The sequence below is a fragment of the Mirounga leonina genome, unplaced genomic scaffold, assembly GCF_011800145.1.
Source record: "Mirounga leonina isolate KUSES-001 unplaced genomic scaffold, KU_Mleo_1.0 Mir_204, whole genome shotgun sequence".
Classification (NCBI taxonomy): domain Eukaryota; kingdom Metazoa; phylum Chordata; class Mammalia; order Carnivora; family Phocidae; genus Mirounga; species Mirounga leonina.
Genome location: NW_023270513.1, coordinates 3,745,949 through 3,765,664, shown reverse-complemented (window position 1 = coordinate 3,765,664; position 19,716 = coordinate 3,745,949). Strand labels below are relative to the sequence as shown.

The window sequence follows — 19,716 nt, the reverse complement described above, 5'->3', positions numbered from 1 at the left end:
TTAAGGGTTGGTTTGTAAAAGTGGTACTGATGAGACAAGGGTGCTTCTCGGGTCTCTCTGGTGACCAGCATGTTGCCACAGGCTGGAGGTCTGCCAAATATAAAGAAAGTGATAATGTCAATCAGTTGTAACCTGATTGTTAAAGATAATGCCGTATAAGCAGGAGGGCCCTTGCGTACATGGGATCTTGAAAAGACTTGAGCCAAAGAGCAACACATTTTCTGTGTGTGATCATCATGCAGCGCTACATGGGGTCTTTTACAGTTTACAAAGCACCTCCGTGGGTCACCTCAGTGAATCTCCATGATGACCCCATCAGGTGGACCCTAGTCATCATTTTACAGATGACAAAAATGAAGTTCATTTCATTTGACCTTCATTTTTAAGGTGAGTCAACTTGCCCTTAACCTCCCCCCCCCACCCCCCCCCACATTAATACACACACCTTCACTAGGCCCACAGAGCATGAGATGGTTATGAACCCAAGGAGAGAAATACCCCTGGGCAGAGACAGAAAGTTCTTGCAGTGACCAGTTGGTTAAACCACCCACTTTGGTTCATTCTGATTCTGTGCTCTCAGTTAGCAGCTTTTAGCTTTGAAGAGTTTTGGCTCAGGGCCTTGAACCCCCTGAAGGGAGTGAGGGGGCCTCATGGGGGAGGATTGCAGCCAGGCTGGTCTCTTGTTCATTCAGCAAACATTTATTGGACGACTACTATGTGCCCAGGAGTGCTAAGAGCATGAGATATAGTGGTGAATAAGACACAGAGCTCCTCACCAAGCTGACGGCCTAATTACAGGAGTGTGACAAACAAGTAAATAGAGTAGTCCCTCCCTATCTTTTTTTTTAGATTTTTATTTATTTATTTGTCAGAGAGAGGGAGCACAAGCAGGGGGGAGCGGCAGACAGAGGGAGGGGAGAAGCAGGATCCCCGCTGAACAGGGAGCCCGACATGGGGCTCGATCGCAGGACCCTGGGATCATGACCTGAGCCGAAGGCAGAAGCTTAACGACTGAGCCACCCAGGCGTCCCTATTCTCTCCTTATCTGCCGGGGATATGTTCCGAGACCCCCAGTGGATACCTGAAACCGAAGATAATACTGAGCCCTATATATACGATGTTTTCTCCTACATGTACCTATGATAACGTTTAATTCCTAAAAAGATGCAGGACAGCAGCTCTTTCTGCCCACGGGTCCTGTCCCCGTGCTTTAATAAAACCACCATTTGCACCAAAATAAATAAATAAATAAATAAATAAATAAATAAATAATAAATAAATAAAAATAAAGGGACACAGTAAGAGATTAACAACAATGAATAAATAGAACAATTATGACAAAATTCTGTGATAAATGTTATGTGAATGCGGTCTCTGTCTCCCGAAATATCTTCTTGTACTATACTCACTCTTCCTCTTCTTGAGATGACGTGAGATGATAAAATGCCTGCATGATGAGATGAAGTGAGGGGAATGACGTAAGCACGGTGACATAGCGTTAAGCTCCTCTTGCCCTTCTGATGCTATGTCAGAAAGAGGACCATCTGCTTCTGGACCACGGTTGACCTTGGGTCACTGAAACCGCGGAAAGCAAAACTGCAGAGAGACTTACAAATACGGTATGATAGAGGCTCTAAAAAGGGAGCATGAGGTGCCCTGGGGGCCCATGGAAGAGCCATCTACAGTGGTTGGGGGGGGGGGGTTCTGAGCAGGTTGCCCAGAGAAATCAATGCCTGAACTGATACTGGAAGGGACTTAGCAATACAAAAAGAGGTTGGAGCAATGAGGATTGGGAGAGAAAAACTTAACAGGGAGACAGAGTGAGAAAACTGGGGCGGGGGGTGGGGGGAGTGTGTGACAACGAAAGGCAAGGGAAGAGAGGTGAGGGGGTTGTGAGAAGTGTGGCTGGAGAGATAATCATAAAGGCCAAATTAATATAATCATAATGTATAGTACAATTTAACAAGATCCATGATGTCATGAATCATGATTATTAATCATTAGTTGATTAAATCAATAATAATGTATATGGCTGGTACCGATGACTTTATACTTCTCTGATCTAACTAGCAGTGAGTGATTAAAGCGCCTCGGTGTGGGGCACAGAGCTCAGCACCCTCACCTACCATCCTACCGTGTAGGAACTGTTCTGTCCTACTGCGCAGGTGAGAGACTTGCCGGTCAGAGAGGTGAAGAGTGGACCAAAAGTCACACTGGCTGTTATGTGGCTGGTTTGGCATCAGAACTGAAGTTTAATATAAACTCCAGAGCCCATCCTGGAAAATGGCTTGCTTAATAGCACAGGGCTTCCTCAGAGCTGTATAGGAATTTTGACTTAATCCTAAGAGAAATAAAGAAATCAAAAAAAAAAAAAAAAAAAAAAAAAAAAAAAAGAAATAAAGAAATCAGAGGGCTTCGGGCAAGGAGGAAACACCCAGATTTTGTTTTAAAGAACTCGCCCTCGGGGGCACCTGGGTGGCTCAGTCGGTGAAGCGTCTGCCTTCGGCTCAGGTCATGATCTCAGGGTCCTGGGATCAATCCCCGCATGGGGTTCCCCGCTCAGTGGGGAGTCTGCTTCTCCCTCTCCCTCTGCCCCTCCCCCTGCTAGTGCACGCTCGCGTTCTCTGTCTCAAATAAATAGATAAAAAAAAAAAAAAAAAAAAAAAAAAACCCTCACCCTGGCTGTGGGGTGAAGGATGGATTGGAAGGGGGAGAATAGAGGCAGGAAGGGCAGGGGGAAGGCTTTTGCCTTTTACTTCATCTCTCTGATGGTTGTGGCTTGGACTAGGGAGGAAGCGGTGGGGATGGAGAGAAGGGAGAAGATTCACGAGATAGGTAGGAGGTAACATTGACAGGCCCTGGTGCCTGATGGGATACGGGGAGTGAAGGCAAAGAAAACTTGAGGATGACTCCCGGGGTTCTGGCTTAAGCAGATGGATAAATGGTGGAGCCATTTCTCGAGAAGAAGAGAAAGGAACACGGAAGGAGGAAGAGGTTCTGAGGAAGAAGACACCCACTGAGTTCACACTGCAGGTGGAGCGCTAGGTCCCGAGAGACACTAAGCTGGAGAGATGGTTCTAGAGTTCAGAGAAGGGATCTGGACCAAGCGTCAGGATAAAGAAGGCGATTCCAGTTGTGGAGGGATGAGGTCTCCCGGGTGTGCAGGGTGAGAAAGGCAAGGGCAGATGGGCACCACGGTTTGCGGGAGGACAAGTGAAAAGGCTCCGTAAGGCACCACAGAGGGTCTGATTGCTCTTCTGGGAGGAGAAAGCTGGTAAGCCTGAGACAGAGTTGGGACTTCAACTCTGTGAATGGAAAGGACCTTTGGAAGGTATTGAGTTCAATCCTCTCACCTAGAGATGCCTCCCCAAAGAGGGGTACTGGGCAGCCCCATTGCCAATTTGAGCATCCATGTAATTTTCAGTGAGGATGAGGGCTTGGGGCTGCCTCTCTACCCAGGGCGAGGGCTCCTGAGAGCCAATACCACCCCCTCAGCCGATCCCCGTGCCCCTCACAGGGTTTGATCCAAGTTTGGAGAGACAGGTACAGCGTCGTGATTAAGCATAGGGCCTTTGCAGCAAGACTGCCTGTGTTCAAGACCTCCGTCAGCATTCGCCCACTGTTTGACAGTGGGCAAATCAATTCACTGCCCTGGTTCTTACCTCTCCCATCTGCAAAAGGGGGATAATAATTATCCCAACCTCACAGGGTTTGTTTTGAGGATAAAATGAACTAGAACATTCCCTGGCAGGTAGTAAACTCTATTGAATGTTAGCTGCTCTTGGCCAAGAAGAATGTGTCTGACCTATTACAGTTTCCAAATCCATATCCTCTGGGGCCCAATTGCTCAATAAACATGCTTAGGGCATTCAAAAGGCAGGAACAGCAACACAAGTGGGGAAAGAATATGACAGTTGATATTTCAAAGGTCGCCATCATAGTAGTCATCACCGGAAAAATCAGAGCTTGGTTAGACTTTCTTCCCCTTTTTACAGTTTGGTACAATTTTTACACTGAATCACCTAATGATAATTGGTAGCGTTAAGTGTGGAGTTGGGGGCGGGGGTCAATCGACTCTTTTCAGTACTTAAAGCCTCTGAGTCACAGTCTCAGATAATTCCATTAGAGCCTTTCATCAAGCCTGCAAAGGAGGTGTCGTTTATATCCTTCTTTGTGGAGGTGGAAAATAAGGCTCAGAGAGATCAAGCACAGACATGGAACTGGAGGGGAACCCAGGCAGATGCTGTTGGAGACTCCCATTAAGAGGAGGGATTGGATGTCTCATGTTCTGGGGGGGGGGGGGGGTTCCTTTGGCATGGGCCTATTTGTCCCATGTAAGAGGAATTCGTGCTTTTGTGCAAGAAGTAAGTCCGTAAGGGGGCCCTAGTGGAGTGATTCAGGCCAGAAGGCAAAGATAGCTCTTGAGGCCTTTTGGAAAGCCCCCTCCTTGGGGGCCATATGTTCACAATCAGTGAGTATACGGCCAGAGTTGTGTGTGTGGGGGGGTGCTGTCTTGGCCGGTGGCCAAGCCAGATGTTTGTTGTGTGACTCCTCAGAGCACGGAGCTCAGTCAACCCCTCGCCGTGCTGGGAATTTGTATGCCATAGTTAGGACCAGCTTAGTCCTGTAACCGAGAAGGTTTCAAAGGTCCTCTGGGCCAAGGCTGGCCCAAGGCAGAACCAAGGAGGCGGGACGTTAGCCTCCCATCCCCTCACACCTCACTGTTAGGGCCCCTTTCTTTGCACGCGACTTTCTTTTCCTTAAACTCTCTCCATGCTGGAGTGTTCCCTGTCATCCTGCAGCCTTTCCCACCCCAGGACTTCCACTAAGGCCTGCCTGGCCATTGGCTTCATTCCTCATGCCCCCAGCTTGTTGTGAAGAATGAGCTCCTTTGTCCCTCTATTTTTTAAAGTAAACTCTACCCGCAGCGTGGGGCTTGAACTCACGGTCCCAAGATCAAGTCATAGGCTGTACCTACTGAGTCATCCAGGCGCCCCACCCCCTTCCCACCTAACAAAACCCCACTCCTCCTTTACAATCCCTAATCTTGGCTCTGTTTCGAAGCTTCTCCAACTTCCTCAGAAAGGGAGGGACAAGGGGGCAAGTGCTCAGGGAGCACCTACTCTGAGCCAGTTGCGGAACCTGGGTTTTTTTTTCCCTCTCCTCATTAAATCTTCACAACAGCCCTGTAAGTTTCTGCAGGCGAGGGAACCTGGGTTCAGAGATGGCAAACAACTCGCCCAAGGCCACACAGCTGATAAGGGCAGGGGTGTAGCTCAGTCTAACTCTTTTTTTTTTTTTTTAAAGATTTTATTTATTTATTTGACAGAGAGAGAGAGACAGCGAGAGAGGGAACACAAGCAGGGGGAGTGGCAGGCTGAGGGAGAAGCAGGCTTCCCGCCGAGCAGGGAGCCCGATGTGGGACTCCATCCCAGGACCCCGGGATCATGACCCAAGCTGAAGGCAGACACTTAACGACTGAGCCACCCAGGCGCCCCTCAGTCTAACTCTTGAGTCCCTAGGCACTTGAACTCTCTCCAGTTCATACCACAGTGCCTGTCCCAAGACATGTTCCCTCTTGATCACCTCTGACTCCTCGCTTTTCACCCCACTGCATGTCCAGTCTGTCAGCAAATCCCATTCCTTGGCTCTACCTTCAAAATATAACCAGAATCCACTACTGCTCACCATCTCCCCAGGTGCCACCCTGGTCTAAGCTCTCATCATCTTTCACCTGGATTGCCTTAATACTAATAGCCCCCAGCAGTGCTCCTGCCTCACCCCTGCCCCTCACCACCCTTCCCACACACGGTCAGAAGCCAGAGGGATCCTATCGAAACACATGTGCAAATCCTGTGTCTCCACCTCAAAACCCGGCAATGGCTCTCGTTTCGCTGGTACTATCCATCCTTACGTTGACCCACATGGCCCGCGTGTTCTGTCTCTGCCTCTTTCCTGGCGCTCTCTCCCTTGCTCACTCTGCTCCGGCTAGGCTGGACTCACTGCTGTTCCTCCAACACACCAGACATGCTCTTGCCTCAGTGCCTTTGTACCCACTGTTTCTTCTGCCTGGAATATTCTTGGAAATCGGCATGGCTTGCTGCCTCATTTCTTTCTCTCTTTTTTTGTTTGTTATTGTTTAAAGATTGTATTTATTTATTTGAGAGAGAGCACAAGCAGGGGGAGGGGCAGAGGGAGAGGGAGAAGCAGGCTCCCCGCTGAGCAGGGAGCCCGATGCGGGGCTTGATCCCAGGCCCCTGAGATCAGGACTTGAGCCGAAGGCAGCCGCTCAACCCACTGAGCCACCCAGGCGCCCCTGCCTCACTTCTTTCAGGTCTTCATTCAAATGATACCTTCTCGGTGAGACTTTCTCCATCGCCCCGTTTAAATTGGCAGCCCCCACCCCACCAACACTTCCTTTTCCTGTTCTCCTGTATTATTTTCTCCCTTGCTGGCCCTTGTCATCAACTACAGCCACGCCTCTCACTCGGCTGTGATGGTTCATTTTATGTGTCAACCTGACTGGGCCACGGGGGTGGGGGGGCAGATATTTGGTTAACCATTATGTCTGGGTGTGGCTGCTGGGGTTTTTCTGCATGAGATTAACATTTGAATCTGAAGACGGAGAAAAGCAGATTGCCCTCCCCAATGTGGGTGGGCTTCCCCTCACAGTCCATTGAAGGCCTGAATCCAGTACACGATTGAGTAAGCAAGAATTCTTTAGGCCTGACTGTCTTGGAGCTGAGACGGCATTCTCCTCCTGCCTTCGGACTCGGACTGAGACTTCCACCATTGGCTCTCCTGGGTCTCAGGCCTCTGGCCGTGGACTGGAACTCTATATACCACTGGTTCCCCTGGGTCTCCAGCTCACCCACTGCATTATCTCGGACTACCCAGCCTCCAAAACTGCATGAAGTAATTCCTTACGGGAAATTTCTTTACGTATATTTACACATCCTATCCGTTCTGTTTCTCCAGAGAACCCAGACAAATACACCAACTAACAGTATACTCTTATCATGTATTTTCAAAATATTTTATTTATTTATTTGACAGAGAGAGGGAGAGCACAAGCAGGGGGAGCGGGAGAGGGAGAAGCAGGCTCCCCGCCGAGCCCTGAGCCCAATCCCAGGACCCTGGGATAATGAGCAGACGCTCAAGCATCTGAGCCACCCAGGCGCCCCACTTCATAAATATATGTTCAATGGATGAAGGCCCTTATAATTGTACCCTGTTCGTGTATCTCGCTGCCTTTTTTTTTTTTTCTTGGTCTCCCAGGAGTCTGTGCACTCCACCACAAGAACTGGCCTTCGCATGCCCAATGCCAGGCAAAATGCCCACCACCAGAGTGCCCAGTACCTACTGAATGCAATGCCCTGATAGGATCCATCCAGAAGACCATTCAAGTTTCCAGATCCCCCCAGAACAGAGCCCTTTCCCAGTGCCGAATTCAGGAAGACCACCTCTCTTCTCCCCCTAGACCCCTCCCTCAAACCCCAGCCTTGGCAAGGCAGCCGCCGCCTGCCTGGTGCGCCCCCCCCTACCCCCGACCCCGCCGCCTCCCTCCCTCGCTCGCCTCTTGCCTCCCTTCCCCCTCCAAGCCCCCCCTCGCCCGCCTGGGTACAGGCGATTATCTGGGGGTGGTAATTATTGCGAGTCAATGGGAAGTTGTTTTGCACAGGGCTGTGTCGCACGCAGGTCGATTTGTATGCTTCCCGGGCACTTGTGACACTTCAGAGCAGCCATAGCAACGGCCCCGGCGCCGCCGGGCTCACTGACTGCAGGAGATGAGGCGGGGGGCGGGCACGGCCCTCTCGGCGCCTCGGTTTCCCCGTTAGTCCCGGGGCCAGAGGAACCCGCCCCGAGGCCGTCGTGGGGGCGGGGGCGGGGCGGCGGAAAGGAGATCGCGGCCCGAACGGTTCGTACGGCGACCCTTCGTGGGCGTGGCATTGTCTTCGTCCCCGCTCGTCCCCCGCCGTCGTGGCCGCTCCCCGCTCGTGCCCGCCTCGCCCCCGCCCTGACTCAGTGCCTGCCAGATTCCCCCGCCGCAGGAGCGGGTCCCTGCTGGCCCGCCTTTATTCGGTGCAAAAATCACTGGCCCCGGAACACCTTTTAGCGACGAGGCCCACAGAGACGCCGCCAGCTCATCCCGCGGGGACCGAGCCGCTGATTAAATTGTATTCACTCTGCCTCTCGGTCATTCGGATCGGCTGGGACGAGGCCAGCTGGAATTAGTGACAAATTTGAAGCAGAGAATATTGACAAAAGAAGGCCGTTTTATTGCTTGCAATGACACACGATAATTCAGAGGAGGCTCCCCGGTGTTTCCAAGGAGAGCTTTGGTTAGACTTTGTTGCTAATCATTTGGATAGATGCCGACCCCAGGTACTTAAAATCAGTTTTGTTCCCTTCTTGCTGCTGAAAAACAGCCCTTCCTTCTCCGATGGCCTCCTCCCTCTTTAAATCTGAGACCAGGAGGAGGTTTTGAAAACAAGAAAGCCCTACTGAACGGTTCATTCCTTCCGAATATTTTTTAAGCACCTACTGGGCCTCAGAACTAAATGTGGGTATTGGAGATGGAGACATGGAGCTAATGTTCTGGAGGACGAAGAGACCATATGGAAGGAAACAGAGAAGGGAGATACTTCTCCGATCAGCTGCACATACTGGGAAGGGCTCTAAAGGATGAGGGAGGTGGGGTAGCTACTTGAGAGAGACCTTGGTATTCAGGAGAGGTCTCACAGGAGAGAAAGCTGAGATCTGGATGCTAAGATGGAGCCAGCCGCGCTAAGATTTTAGGGGAAAGTGTTCCCGGCAGAGGGAAGAGCAAATGCAAAGCCCCTGTGGTGGCAATGGCCTTGGTTGTTTGAAGAAGAGAAAGAAAGCCCACGTGGTTGAGGTGAAATGAACAAACAGGATGAGATTTGGACCCCTCAGGGCACTAGGGACTTGCAGGCCCTGTAAGGAGTTTGGATGGTATTTTCAGTGCATTGTGAACTCATGAAAGGTCCTAAGCAAAGGAGTGATGTGATCTGGTTTCTATTTTTAAAAAAGATTATTGGCTGCAGTTTGAACAATGGATTAGATTACCCTAATAAGAAAAATGGACTGGGAGACAAGAATGGGAATAGGGAGGCCAATTAGGAAGTGACTGGTAAATGCCAGGTGGCTTAGGCTTGGGTGCTTGCAGTTGCGTGGGGAAAAGTGGAGAGATTCAGGATGTATTTTGGAGATAGAGCATGAAGGGCTTGGCGATGGGTTGGGTGAGGGACAGAGAAGAGACAACGTTCCCAGTTTCTAGGTTTCGGACTTGAGCAACTGGGTGGATAGTGGTGCCATTTATAGGGATGGGATAGACTGGAGGAGCTCAGGTTTGAGGGTGGGTTGGGAATCCATACTTCTGGGTGTTTTCAGTATGGGATGTCAGGGAGGCCTTGATACAGGAGTCTGGGCCTCAAGTGAGAGATCTGGACCTAAGAGAGACATTCGGGAGTCCTTGATATTCAGGAAAGAGTTCTCGGGATTCTTGGTGACTTGTTCAAAGCTAACCCTATGCTAGAACAGATAACCTCCTCCCTCTCTACCTCCAAAATGATACCCTTGTTCTCCACTTGACCTGTCTCAGTGAAGACCTACTCTAAGGGGAAATGCAAAATAAAACTATGAGGTACGACTTTTTAATAAGCAGAAGGGCGAAGATCAAAAGGTTGGAAAACAGGAGTTAGCAAAGGTGTGGGGAAACAGGCATCCTCATACATTGCTGATGGGAATATAATTTCGCCCATCCCTATTAGCAATTTCTATCCAAATGAGAAAGACACAAACATTTGACCCCAACAATTCCACCTTTAGGAGATCATCCTACAGATATGCTCACACATATTCACAGGAATGCGTGTATCAGGACTATTTGTAATAGCCGCAGAATGGAAAAATATCCACCAAAAGGGGACTGGTCAAATAAAGGACACTCTTAGACTGTATGTGGCTATTAAAACTAAGGAAGCTCTTGAATTTTTTTTAATTTTTTGAATTGAGATGAAGTTCACAGAATAGTACATTCACCATTTTAACCATTTTAAAGTGTGAAATTCAGTGTTTTTATGAATTGATATGAAACATCTTCTGAGACATATTGGCAAGTACCCATGCCCGCTCACCTGTTCACACCTGCCTCCCTCTGCTGGTGATCCTAGGAGGGACTCTTTCCAATGGGCACCTTTGAAACGTCTCCATGACACAGGAGGCCGAGAGAGTCTGTTGCTGGGGAAAGGTGGTGGTAATATTAATCGATGCTTCTCCGACCAGCTGCACATTAGTGTCACTTGGGGAGATTTAAAAAAGGTCCTTGCCCAGGCCCCACCTCTAGGGATTTTGATTTAATTAGTCAGAGGTGGGGCCTGGACATGGTATTTTAAAATTAAGGCATAATGTACACACAGTAAAATGCATAGGTCTTAAGTGTACAGTTCAATGAATTGTGATAATTGTGGGCAGTGTGTATCCACCGCCCCAAGAGAAACATAGACCATTTCCACCATCCCAGTCAATGCCCCCGCCCCTGCCAGAGGAACCCACCATTTTTATTTCTACCATAGATTCATTTCGATTGTTCTCCAACTTCATCTAAGTGGAATCGAGCAGTATGTGACATTTTGAGATCGGCTTCTTTCATGTAGCGTAACGCCTTTGAGATTCATCCAAATTGTTGCACTGATCAGTAGTAGTCCCTTCCATTGCTGAATGGTGTGCCCTTGTGTGGACGCACCAACGTGTTTAGCCATTCACACATCCAGGGACTTTTGGGTCGTCCCAGTCTTTCCGCAGGCACATGCACTCATTTCTCTTGGGGTGTAATGGCTGGATTTATGTTGAGCTTGCTCGAAACTGTCAGTTTTCCAAAATTCTTGTACCAATTTGCACTCCCACCAACAAAATATGAGAGGTACGGTTGTCCCACATCCTTGCTAACACTTTGTATTGTCTGTCTTTTTTTTCCTTTTTAAAGATTGTATTTATTTGACAGAGAGAGCGAGCACAAGCAGGGGGAGAGACAGAGGGAGAAGCAGACTCCCCGCTGAGCAGGGAGCCCGATGCGGGACTCGATCCCAGGATCCCGGGATCATGACCTGAGCCAAAGGCAGACGCTTAACTGGCTGAGCCACCCAGGCGCCCAGAGGGTCCCTATTTTTATGAGTCCCCAAATACGCCCTCTGGCAACTATGCCCGATGCTTGTGGTTCTTCAATCCTGTGAACGTACATGGCCGTGGGGATTTGGGGACTGAGGGGTGCCTTGTCAGCCTTCCTCCAGTGGATCTGTCTGGCTTCTTGGATTGGTTCATTTATCTGAACTGAACTCTTACCCTCTGATGTGAGACTTACTTAAGTCTTTCATTGCCTCCACCCTAAAATTTCCCATGTATGAAACTTGACCTTATTGCCTGACCCATTGCTACCACCTGGATAGGGTGTACGTTAAAGGGTTAAAGACATGTTTTCTCCTGGATGGAGCAAGCTATGTCCTAGGCATAGAAGGAGTGTGACTTTCTGTATCCCCTCCCAGCCATTGTCCTCAGGCTGCCTACCTGCTCACTGAAAGGGAGAATCATTTTCTAGTAGCCTTGGCAACCATTTACCAAGGGTCTGGGACTTGATGCCCGGCCCTGGTCTCTTTGAATCTGCTTCGTACTTGCTCTGTGACTTTGTGTAAAGCAGTTAACCCTTCTGAGCCTTGGTTCCTGTTACTGGTAAAGGAGAACAGTCATTTCTTGCTCGTGGTGGGCCTGGCACAAGTAGGTGTTCACAAAGCCATGAGTTCCCTCGAAAGGGGCGCTGGGAAGGCTTGGCTCTGGGAGCAGTGCAGCTGGGCTGTGAGAGGCGCTCTCTGCTTGGGGACTTGCCATGCCCTCACTGTGCCCTGGTGTTGTTTATCTGCCCCTTGCCTCCACACACAGTCTAGGGGACCTAGACTGGTCAAGATCCCTCCTGCTGTGTCGTCCTCATCCTGCTCTTCTTGGCTAATTTGAACAGAGCATCCAACGAGGGCCCCTCGGCTCTTTAAGCTCAGAGCAGATGGCTGGGGAGCCAATTCTCTGGGACATACAGTTCCTGACTCAGATCTAGGCAGGGGGCCAAGGCCTTCGAAGGGCTCTAGAAAAATGTAACCCTCCATCCTCCCCTCCCGCTTGTAGACTTTACTGCCTGTCTTTTGTGGTGCCAAGGAGGAAGGGCAAAGGACCAGGAAGGTTAAGACTAGGTGCCCCCAGGGGTCCCTTCTTGGGCTGACACCAGGGAGAAGCCTTGACTTTAGCTTTTAGGATAGGTGCCCATGCCGTGTAGGGAGCGTTTCTCAGCTGCTGCAGGAAGAAGTTGCGGGAGCTGAGGAGGAACTCATGGGAGCTTCCAGAAATGCTCTTCATGTGGGGAACAAGTGGGCACGGGGCATCTGGAGAATCCACCAACACTAGGCACTGGCTGGAGCCCATTCATTTCACAGCCAGTCATGGGTGGCTTTCTCCCAGCACGAGATTTGGGAAGAGACTAGAAAGGGAGTATCCCATTCCTGGGTGTAACTCAGATTGCTCTGTGCTATTTTTGAGTCCTTCCCGAGGTGGGTTTAAGAGGGAGTCAGGCACAGTGCTGGCCAGAAGTGTGGCTGGGATGGGCAGGTTTGGACCTCCCCACTTCCTTGGATGTATCACTCCTACCCACGGCCTCATTATAGCTCTCCAACATGGTGTCTATTGCTCTCCTTTGAGACTAGGAAATTGACAAATTCATCCATCCATCCATTCATCATCCATCCAAAAGTATTTACTTATTGGCTACTATATGTAGGTACTGGGCTAAACTCTGTGAAGCTATAAAGTGAAAAAGACAGATCTGTCCTTCACAGAGCTCACACGATCATGGGCGAGCCAGAGGTAACCAGGCAGCCATATTCCATGGACTACATCCAATGATGAATGAAGGCAGGGTGTATCAGATTGTGTCCCAGAGGATAACTGTTGGGAAGGATTATGGAAGGTGCCTGGAAGAAGGGAGACTTGAGCTGAGAGCCAAGGAGTGAATAGGAGATAGTGAGACAAAAAGGAAGGGAAGAAAGTCCAGGCAGAGGAAACAGCACGTGAGGCAAGATTTAAGGGGAAGTGGTTCAGTTTGGGAAGAGTGTGGGGGGTGTGTGTGTGTGTGTGTGTGTGTGTGTGTGTGTGTGTAGGGGCCATGGAGAAGTGAGTCATAAGGCAGGAGAGGCAGTCAGGGGCCAGATCAGGAAGGCCTTGAACGCCATGGTGAGGAGGCAGGACTTGATTTGGAGGGCAAGGAGGAGGCTTCAGAGGGTTTAGACAGGGCCATGACATGATCAGATCAGTGTCTTTGGAAGATCACTCTGGTTTCTGGGTGCAGAAACAGTGGGGAGTGAGCACAAGTAAAAGCGGGAAGAAAGTCAGGAAGCTTTTGCAGTGAGCCAGATGAGAGATGACCCTGGCATAGACCAGAATGGTGGCAGGGTTGATGAAGGGAAGCGTTTGGGTTTGGGATATATTTTGGAGGTAGAGCCAACAGGACGTATTAGTGAATTGGAAAGATGCCTCCCAGTTTCTGACTTGAACGACTGGGGGGGTGGTTGGCAGTGCTGTTCACGGAAATGAGGGATGCTGAGGGAACAGGTCTCAGGGAGGGTGGGAGATGAGTTCAGTGCCATGTTGAGTTTGAGCTTCCGGGAAGAGACGTTCCTGTAGCCAGCTGGCCATCTAGGTCTGAGACTCAGGAGAAAGGATGAGGCTAGCGACAGAATTGTGATGTTTGGGGAGTGGATGAGGTAGTCCAAGGGGAGCGTAGAAGGCCCTGGTTCGTGCAGCAGCACTTCCCTGTCAAATGATTCCCTACCCTTTGGTGCCTGCCTGCTTCAGCTCAAACCCAGGTTTAGAAGGCACTTACCAAAGACTGCACTTTAATGCAAAGATCCTGCGGATAACCCTAACTCTTGGCTCCCTCTTTCCCCTCGGTTCCTGTCATTTCCACAGCATGCTGGACTGGCTTGACTAGCTTCCAGTAAGAATTTCTCCAGCCCAGGGGCCAGGCCAGCCGCCATTCTTAGGAAGCTCGGTTTCCGGCTCCCCCTCCTGGCGGAGCTGGAGATGACACACAGCGGGGCCACTGAGCCAGAGAGCACCCTCCCCTCACCTCAAAAGAGGGGACGAAGACCTCAGCCCCAGTACTCTTCTCCAACCCTCCCCACCGAATCCCACCCACTTTAGATCCCTTCCTAGAAATAGCAGGAGACAAGCCCAATTAGGGATCTGGGAATCACAAATTAAATTCTTCCTGTTTCCAAGTTACTTTCTTCTTTTTTCTGCCCCAAACTCACTCTTGGTCTCCTTGCCCATGAAGATTTCATTTGGTTATTTATACCTATCTCCAAAAACACTCTCTTCCATTCTCACTCCCCGTGAGCAGTATTTTGCTGACACCCAGTTTACCTCCCTCCTCCTCATATGCAGGAAAGCCATGATCTGTGCTGGAAAGAGCACTGGGCTGGGGGGCAGGCAACCTAGGTTGAGTCCTGTTTCTGCCACTGATTCAGGGTGTGACCTTGGACCAGTCACTTCCTTCTTTCCCAGGGGCAGTTCCCTCACCTGTGACATTGGACTGGACTCCAAAAAAACCCTTCCAACTCTAGTGTTCTAGGCTTTGCTCCCACCACCCCTAGCCTTTTCAGTTCTTCATGTGCATCAAACTCTCTCCTGCTCCAGGACCTTTGGTTGTGCTCTTCCCTCTGCCTGAAATGCTCTTCCCTTCCCTTTTTTTTTTTTTTCATCAACTCCTCCTTATCCTTCAGCTCTCAGCTCACATGTTACTTCAGCAGAAAAACCTTCCCAGCCCCTTCAGACTGGGTCAGGTACCTCATCATATGCTCTCAGAATTCCCTGGAGCTCTCCTTCTGTGCCCTCATCATGGTTTGTAATTTTCCACATGCTTGCATGATTATTATTTCAAGGCCCACCCTCCAAATCCCCATCAAACTTCAAACTCTTTGATAGCAAGAACCTGTCTGTTTTGCTCACCACTGTATCCCAGCACCCAGATGCTTGCCCAGCCATCTTGTAAAGGCTCAATATGTATCTATTAAATAGATGAATAAGTACATGGATGAATGAACCCTTATCTTCACCTATCAGCTGCTTTCTACATCTAACTAGCATCATGTTTAAGAGCAAAGTGTCAAGGGGTGCTTGGGTGGCTCAGTCGGTTGGGCGTCTGACTCTGGGTTTTGGCTCAGGTCATGATCTCAGGGTCCTGAGATCGAGCCCAGTGTCGGGGCTCCGCACTCTGGGAGGAGTCTGCTTGTCCCTCTCCCTCTGTCCCTCCTCCTCTGCCCCTTCTCCTGCACTCTTGAGCACTCTCTCTCTCTCAAATAAATAAATAAATAAAATCTTTAAAAAAAAAGGCGCAAAAAGTCAAAAGCCAGAGTGCCTGGGTTTGGAACCCAACTTTACCACCCACAAGCTGTGTACACTTGTATAAGTTATTCTATCTTACTGTGCCTCAGTTTCCTTATCTATAAAGGGCAGATAATAATAGCATACACTACCGAACAAGGTTGTTGCAAGCTGAAAAGACTTAATATATGTAAACTGAGTAGAACAAGGCTTGGCACTGAAGGGCTATATTAGTAATAGCTATTGTTCTGATTCTGCCTCATCCATCTCTCCATTTACCCATTCTGAACTCTCCCACAAGGCCTCATTATCTTATTTCCGGTCTTTGAGTGCGGGTGACTCAGTGTTATTTGCAGATTAGATAGCAAAGTTTTTTTTAAAATTTTTATTATGGAAAATTTCAAACAGGCAGAGTAGAGAGAAGAGGATAATGAACCTCTGTAACAAGCTTCAACAATTATCAACATTCTGCCACTCTACGTTCATCTTTCCTCCTCTCATTTTTCTCCCTCCTGGAGTATTTTAATACAAACCCCAGATGTCATACAATTTTATCTGAAAATACTCCATTATGCTTCTCTAGCAGGTAAGGGCTTTTAAAAAAAATACAATACCATTATCACACTTAAACAAATAATAATTAGGGAAGGTTTTTTAAACTCCATCCCCTTGAGAGGAGCTGGGGTAATGGGAGCCCTCACTCTGGGGTAGATGTGAAATGAGGAACAGCCAAGAGAATTAATATAAGTTTAGTGCTTTGAACAGGGCCCGATATATAAATGGGACATAGTAGTAACTATTATTTCGATTCTCCTCCATTTTCTCCATTTATCCACTCTAAATCCTCCCCAACGGCTAGCTTACTTCAAGTCTGTGAATGTATGTGACCCTTTACAAAGGAGGACTAGGAGTCCAGGATGGTGAGTTTCCTGGGTCATTGGCACCCTGCGGTGAGAGCTGGGACTCTGGAAGGCACTGAGAAGGGCCCAAAGGAAGTGACCGTGGGACTGAGGGAGAAGGAGAGAGGGCCGGAGGACTTAGTGGGTTTAAAGAAGGGGGAGTCCTCTGGCTGTGTGAAAATGGCACTGAGAAAAATCCAGTAGCCTAAGGGCAGGCAAGCCGGAAGGTTGGTCCTTTCTTCCTAGTATTCAGAGCCTTTGGAGATCACTGACAGCTGAGAAGCAGGGAGGCAGGAGCCTGGGTCCTGAGGGAGCTCCTTCTAGCTTTTCTCCACAGCCCACAGAAGGGCAGCTGCCTAAGATAGTAATCAGGGTTTTGCTCTGCTTCATTTTGAGTTCCCAACCGTTCCAAGGATATATAAGTGATGATGGTGGACACTGAGCCAAAGGACAACTGGAGATAGCCTTCCCTGGATTGGCGATGAAGATTTTGGTGCTCCCATCACATTTTTTCCTTTCTGTGGAATTCTCCCCACCAGGCCTTCTTCTTATCACACTCATACTTTGCATACTGAGCGCACCTACACACTCCACCTACCCCCATCCAAAGTTGCCTCCAGGAAAAGAAGGGATTCAAACACTTCATCAAGGTAAACAAGCTCTTTCACAGACTGGCTTCCCACTACCTCATCAACCTCACTTCCCACTGCTGTCCTCTTCTTTCCAGCAATAGGCAGTGGACACAGTGAATGAGCATAGATTTTTGTCCATATAGACCTGGTATTGAATTCTGGCTCTGCTGTTTCCCAGTCTGGAACCTTAGGCAAGGTCACTTTATGTCCCTGAGTCTCAGTTTTCATGTCTGAAAATGGGGAGAATAGTATACTAAAAGTCCTCTTAACAGAAGGCTTAAAGCTAAATGAAAATATGACTTCAGGTCACGTGAACCAGAAAAATTAGAACCTTTTTAAACTAATGACCTATGAAATTTACAAAAAGCTTAAAATCCTCTGGACTTGGGGTGGGCATGAGCGGGTCAGTAGGTGAGTTTTCAAATACTGAATGTTAACTACTGCCCTGAAGAATCACAATGTCCGTGTTTTTATCCGTATAAGAACAAGGACAATTTTTGTTGGCCCACAACCCCCTATTTAGAATCCCCCAAGCAAGCCACTTAAACTCACTTAACGCGTTTCCTGCCCCAAGCTCTGAGCTCTGCGTTTGAAAATGATTGCATCCTAGTTGGAGCTTCTAAAGAAATGGTGACCATGCGTTACAGCACTACTAATTTCTTAAATGAGAGCTTTGGCTTGGCTCTTGTAGACCCTTCTTCAGTGTGAGTTTAAGTCACGGGGGCCATGGCTCCCAGGGTGTTTGAATTCAAAGCGTGCTCAGCGCCAGGCAATGGAGAGCATGGAATGGAGGGTATTTGGGGGAGCAGGCTATGGAGAAGGTCTCTGGGGGCCACTAAAATGACTGAGGTCATATCAGGCACTTTCCCTCACTCACGAGGATAGCGTGCAGAAGCACGGTTTGGACTGGACTGAAAACGCGAGAGACAAGAGGAGACAAGCCCACCCCGCTCCGCTGGGGCTGCGGCCGCCTCTTAGGCGCAGGCGCGCGACCTTCGTGGGCGGGCTCAGGCTCTTCGCGGAGCGCGGCGCTGCGATTGGCCAGCCCGGAGGCCGGCAGTTGGCCCTGCCTCGCCTCCAGGCGCACGGCGCATGCGCAGGGCGGGAGCGAGCGAAATTCAAGCGAAATTCAATCGCCGGCTGACTTCCCTGGTACGCAAGCTCGGGGTCATGGAGGCGTCGCGGGGGTCTGCGGAAGCCGCGGCCTTAAGCCCAGAGCAGGCCGCCCTTTACCAGAGGTACGTCTGGGCCTCTGGGCGGGTCGAGCTCGCAGGCCCGGGCCGGGAGTCGGGGTGGGAAGCCCTCGGACCCTCCCAGCGGCCCAGACTGCTGCGGTGGAGCCTGGTGAGAGGCGCCCTCGCGTTCTCCGAGTAGGGCGTGGGAATCTGCTCGGATTTCTAAATCGAAAGCCTGGGGAGCCTCCCGATGCCCCCCTTTTTTGGCCAAATAGCTCTCTGGAAAGCCAGAACTTCCACTGATCAAGCCCTTCTTGAGTCTTTACAGTACCAAACACCGGGCCTGGGGGTTACAGAGATGAGGAAAACATTGACCCTGCCCCCACCCCCAAATTGCTTATCACTAGGTCGTGGAAAGGGATAGGTAAACTAATAATCGATCGCCGTAATGTTTGATAAGTGCTGCAGGAGGTATAATGGGCAAGGAATAGTAAGGGGATAAAGGAGGAAATGGCCAACTACAAGGGTCGTCTTCACAAGGGGAGGAGACGTTGTGTGGAAGAACGAGTGAGCGTTCACCATATGGCTAAGGGTGGGGTGATGTGCGAATGAGATTTAAACTTTTCAGTTGCGATAAAGTAGACACAAGGTCAAATTTACCGCCGTCACCATTCTTAAGCGTACCGTTCAGTGGTATTAGATACATTAGTACTGTTGTTAAAGCATCACCCCGTCCATCTCCAGAACTCTTCATCTTGCAAAACTAAAACTGCCTGTTAACTCCTCACTCCCCGCTCCCCTGGCCCTGGTAAGCATCATTCTACTTTCTGTCCCCCGTGAATTTGACTCTAGGGACCTCCTACGAGTGGAATCATACAGTATTTGTCTTTTGGGGACTGGTTTATTTCACGTAGCATAATTTCATCAAGGTTCATCCATACTGCGTCATGTGACACGATTTCCTTCCTTTTTAGGACTGAGTAATATTCCATTGTGTGCACATGTCACATTTTGTTTATCCATTTGTCCGTGATGGACACTTGGGTTGCTTTCATCTCTTGACTATTGTGAACAGAGCTGCTTTGAACATGGGTTTGCAAATATCTCTTGGAGATCCTGCTTTCAATTCTTTTGGATATCTAGCCAGAAGTGGGATTGCTGGATCACATGGTAATTCTTTTTTTTTTTTTTTTAAGATTTTATTTATTTATTTGAGACAGAGAATGAGAGAGACAGAGAGCACATGAGAGGGGGGAGGGTCAGAGGGGGAAGCAGGCTCCCCGCCGAGCAGGGAGCCCGATGCGGGACTCGATCCCGGGACTCCAGGATCATGACCTGAGCCGAAGGCAGTCGCTTAACCAACTGAGCCACCCAGGCGCCCCTCACATGGTAATTCTATGTTTAACTTTTCTAGGGTCTTTTATGGCAGCTGCACCATTTTATGTTCCCTCCTCCAGTGTCTACGCTTGTTACATTCTGGTTTTGTTGTGGTTGTTGTTACTAGCCATTCTAATGATAATGAAGTGGTATCTCATTGGGATTTTTTTTTTTTTTTTTTTTTTTTTTTTT

General features: G+C 49.3%; 1 protein-coding gene across 1 annotated transcript in view; it reads right to left on the bottom strand.

Moving 5' to 3' along the window:
• The window catches only part of PIN4 (peptidylprolyl cis/trans isomerase, NIMA-interacting 4), a 51,651-nt gene continuing 31,935 nt past the window's right edge, over positions 1-19,716 (bottom strand). Inside the window, exon 4 of the mRNA XM_035028749.1 lies at positions 1-90. Coding sequence (XP_034884640.1) covers positions 1-90 — 90 coding nt within the window. The remainder of the gene's footprint in view (positions 91-19,716) is intronic.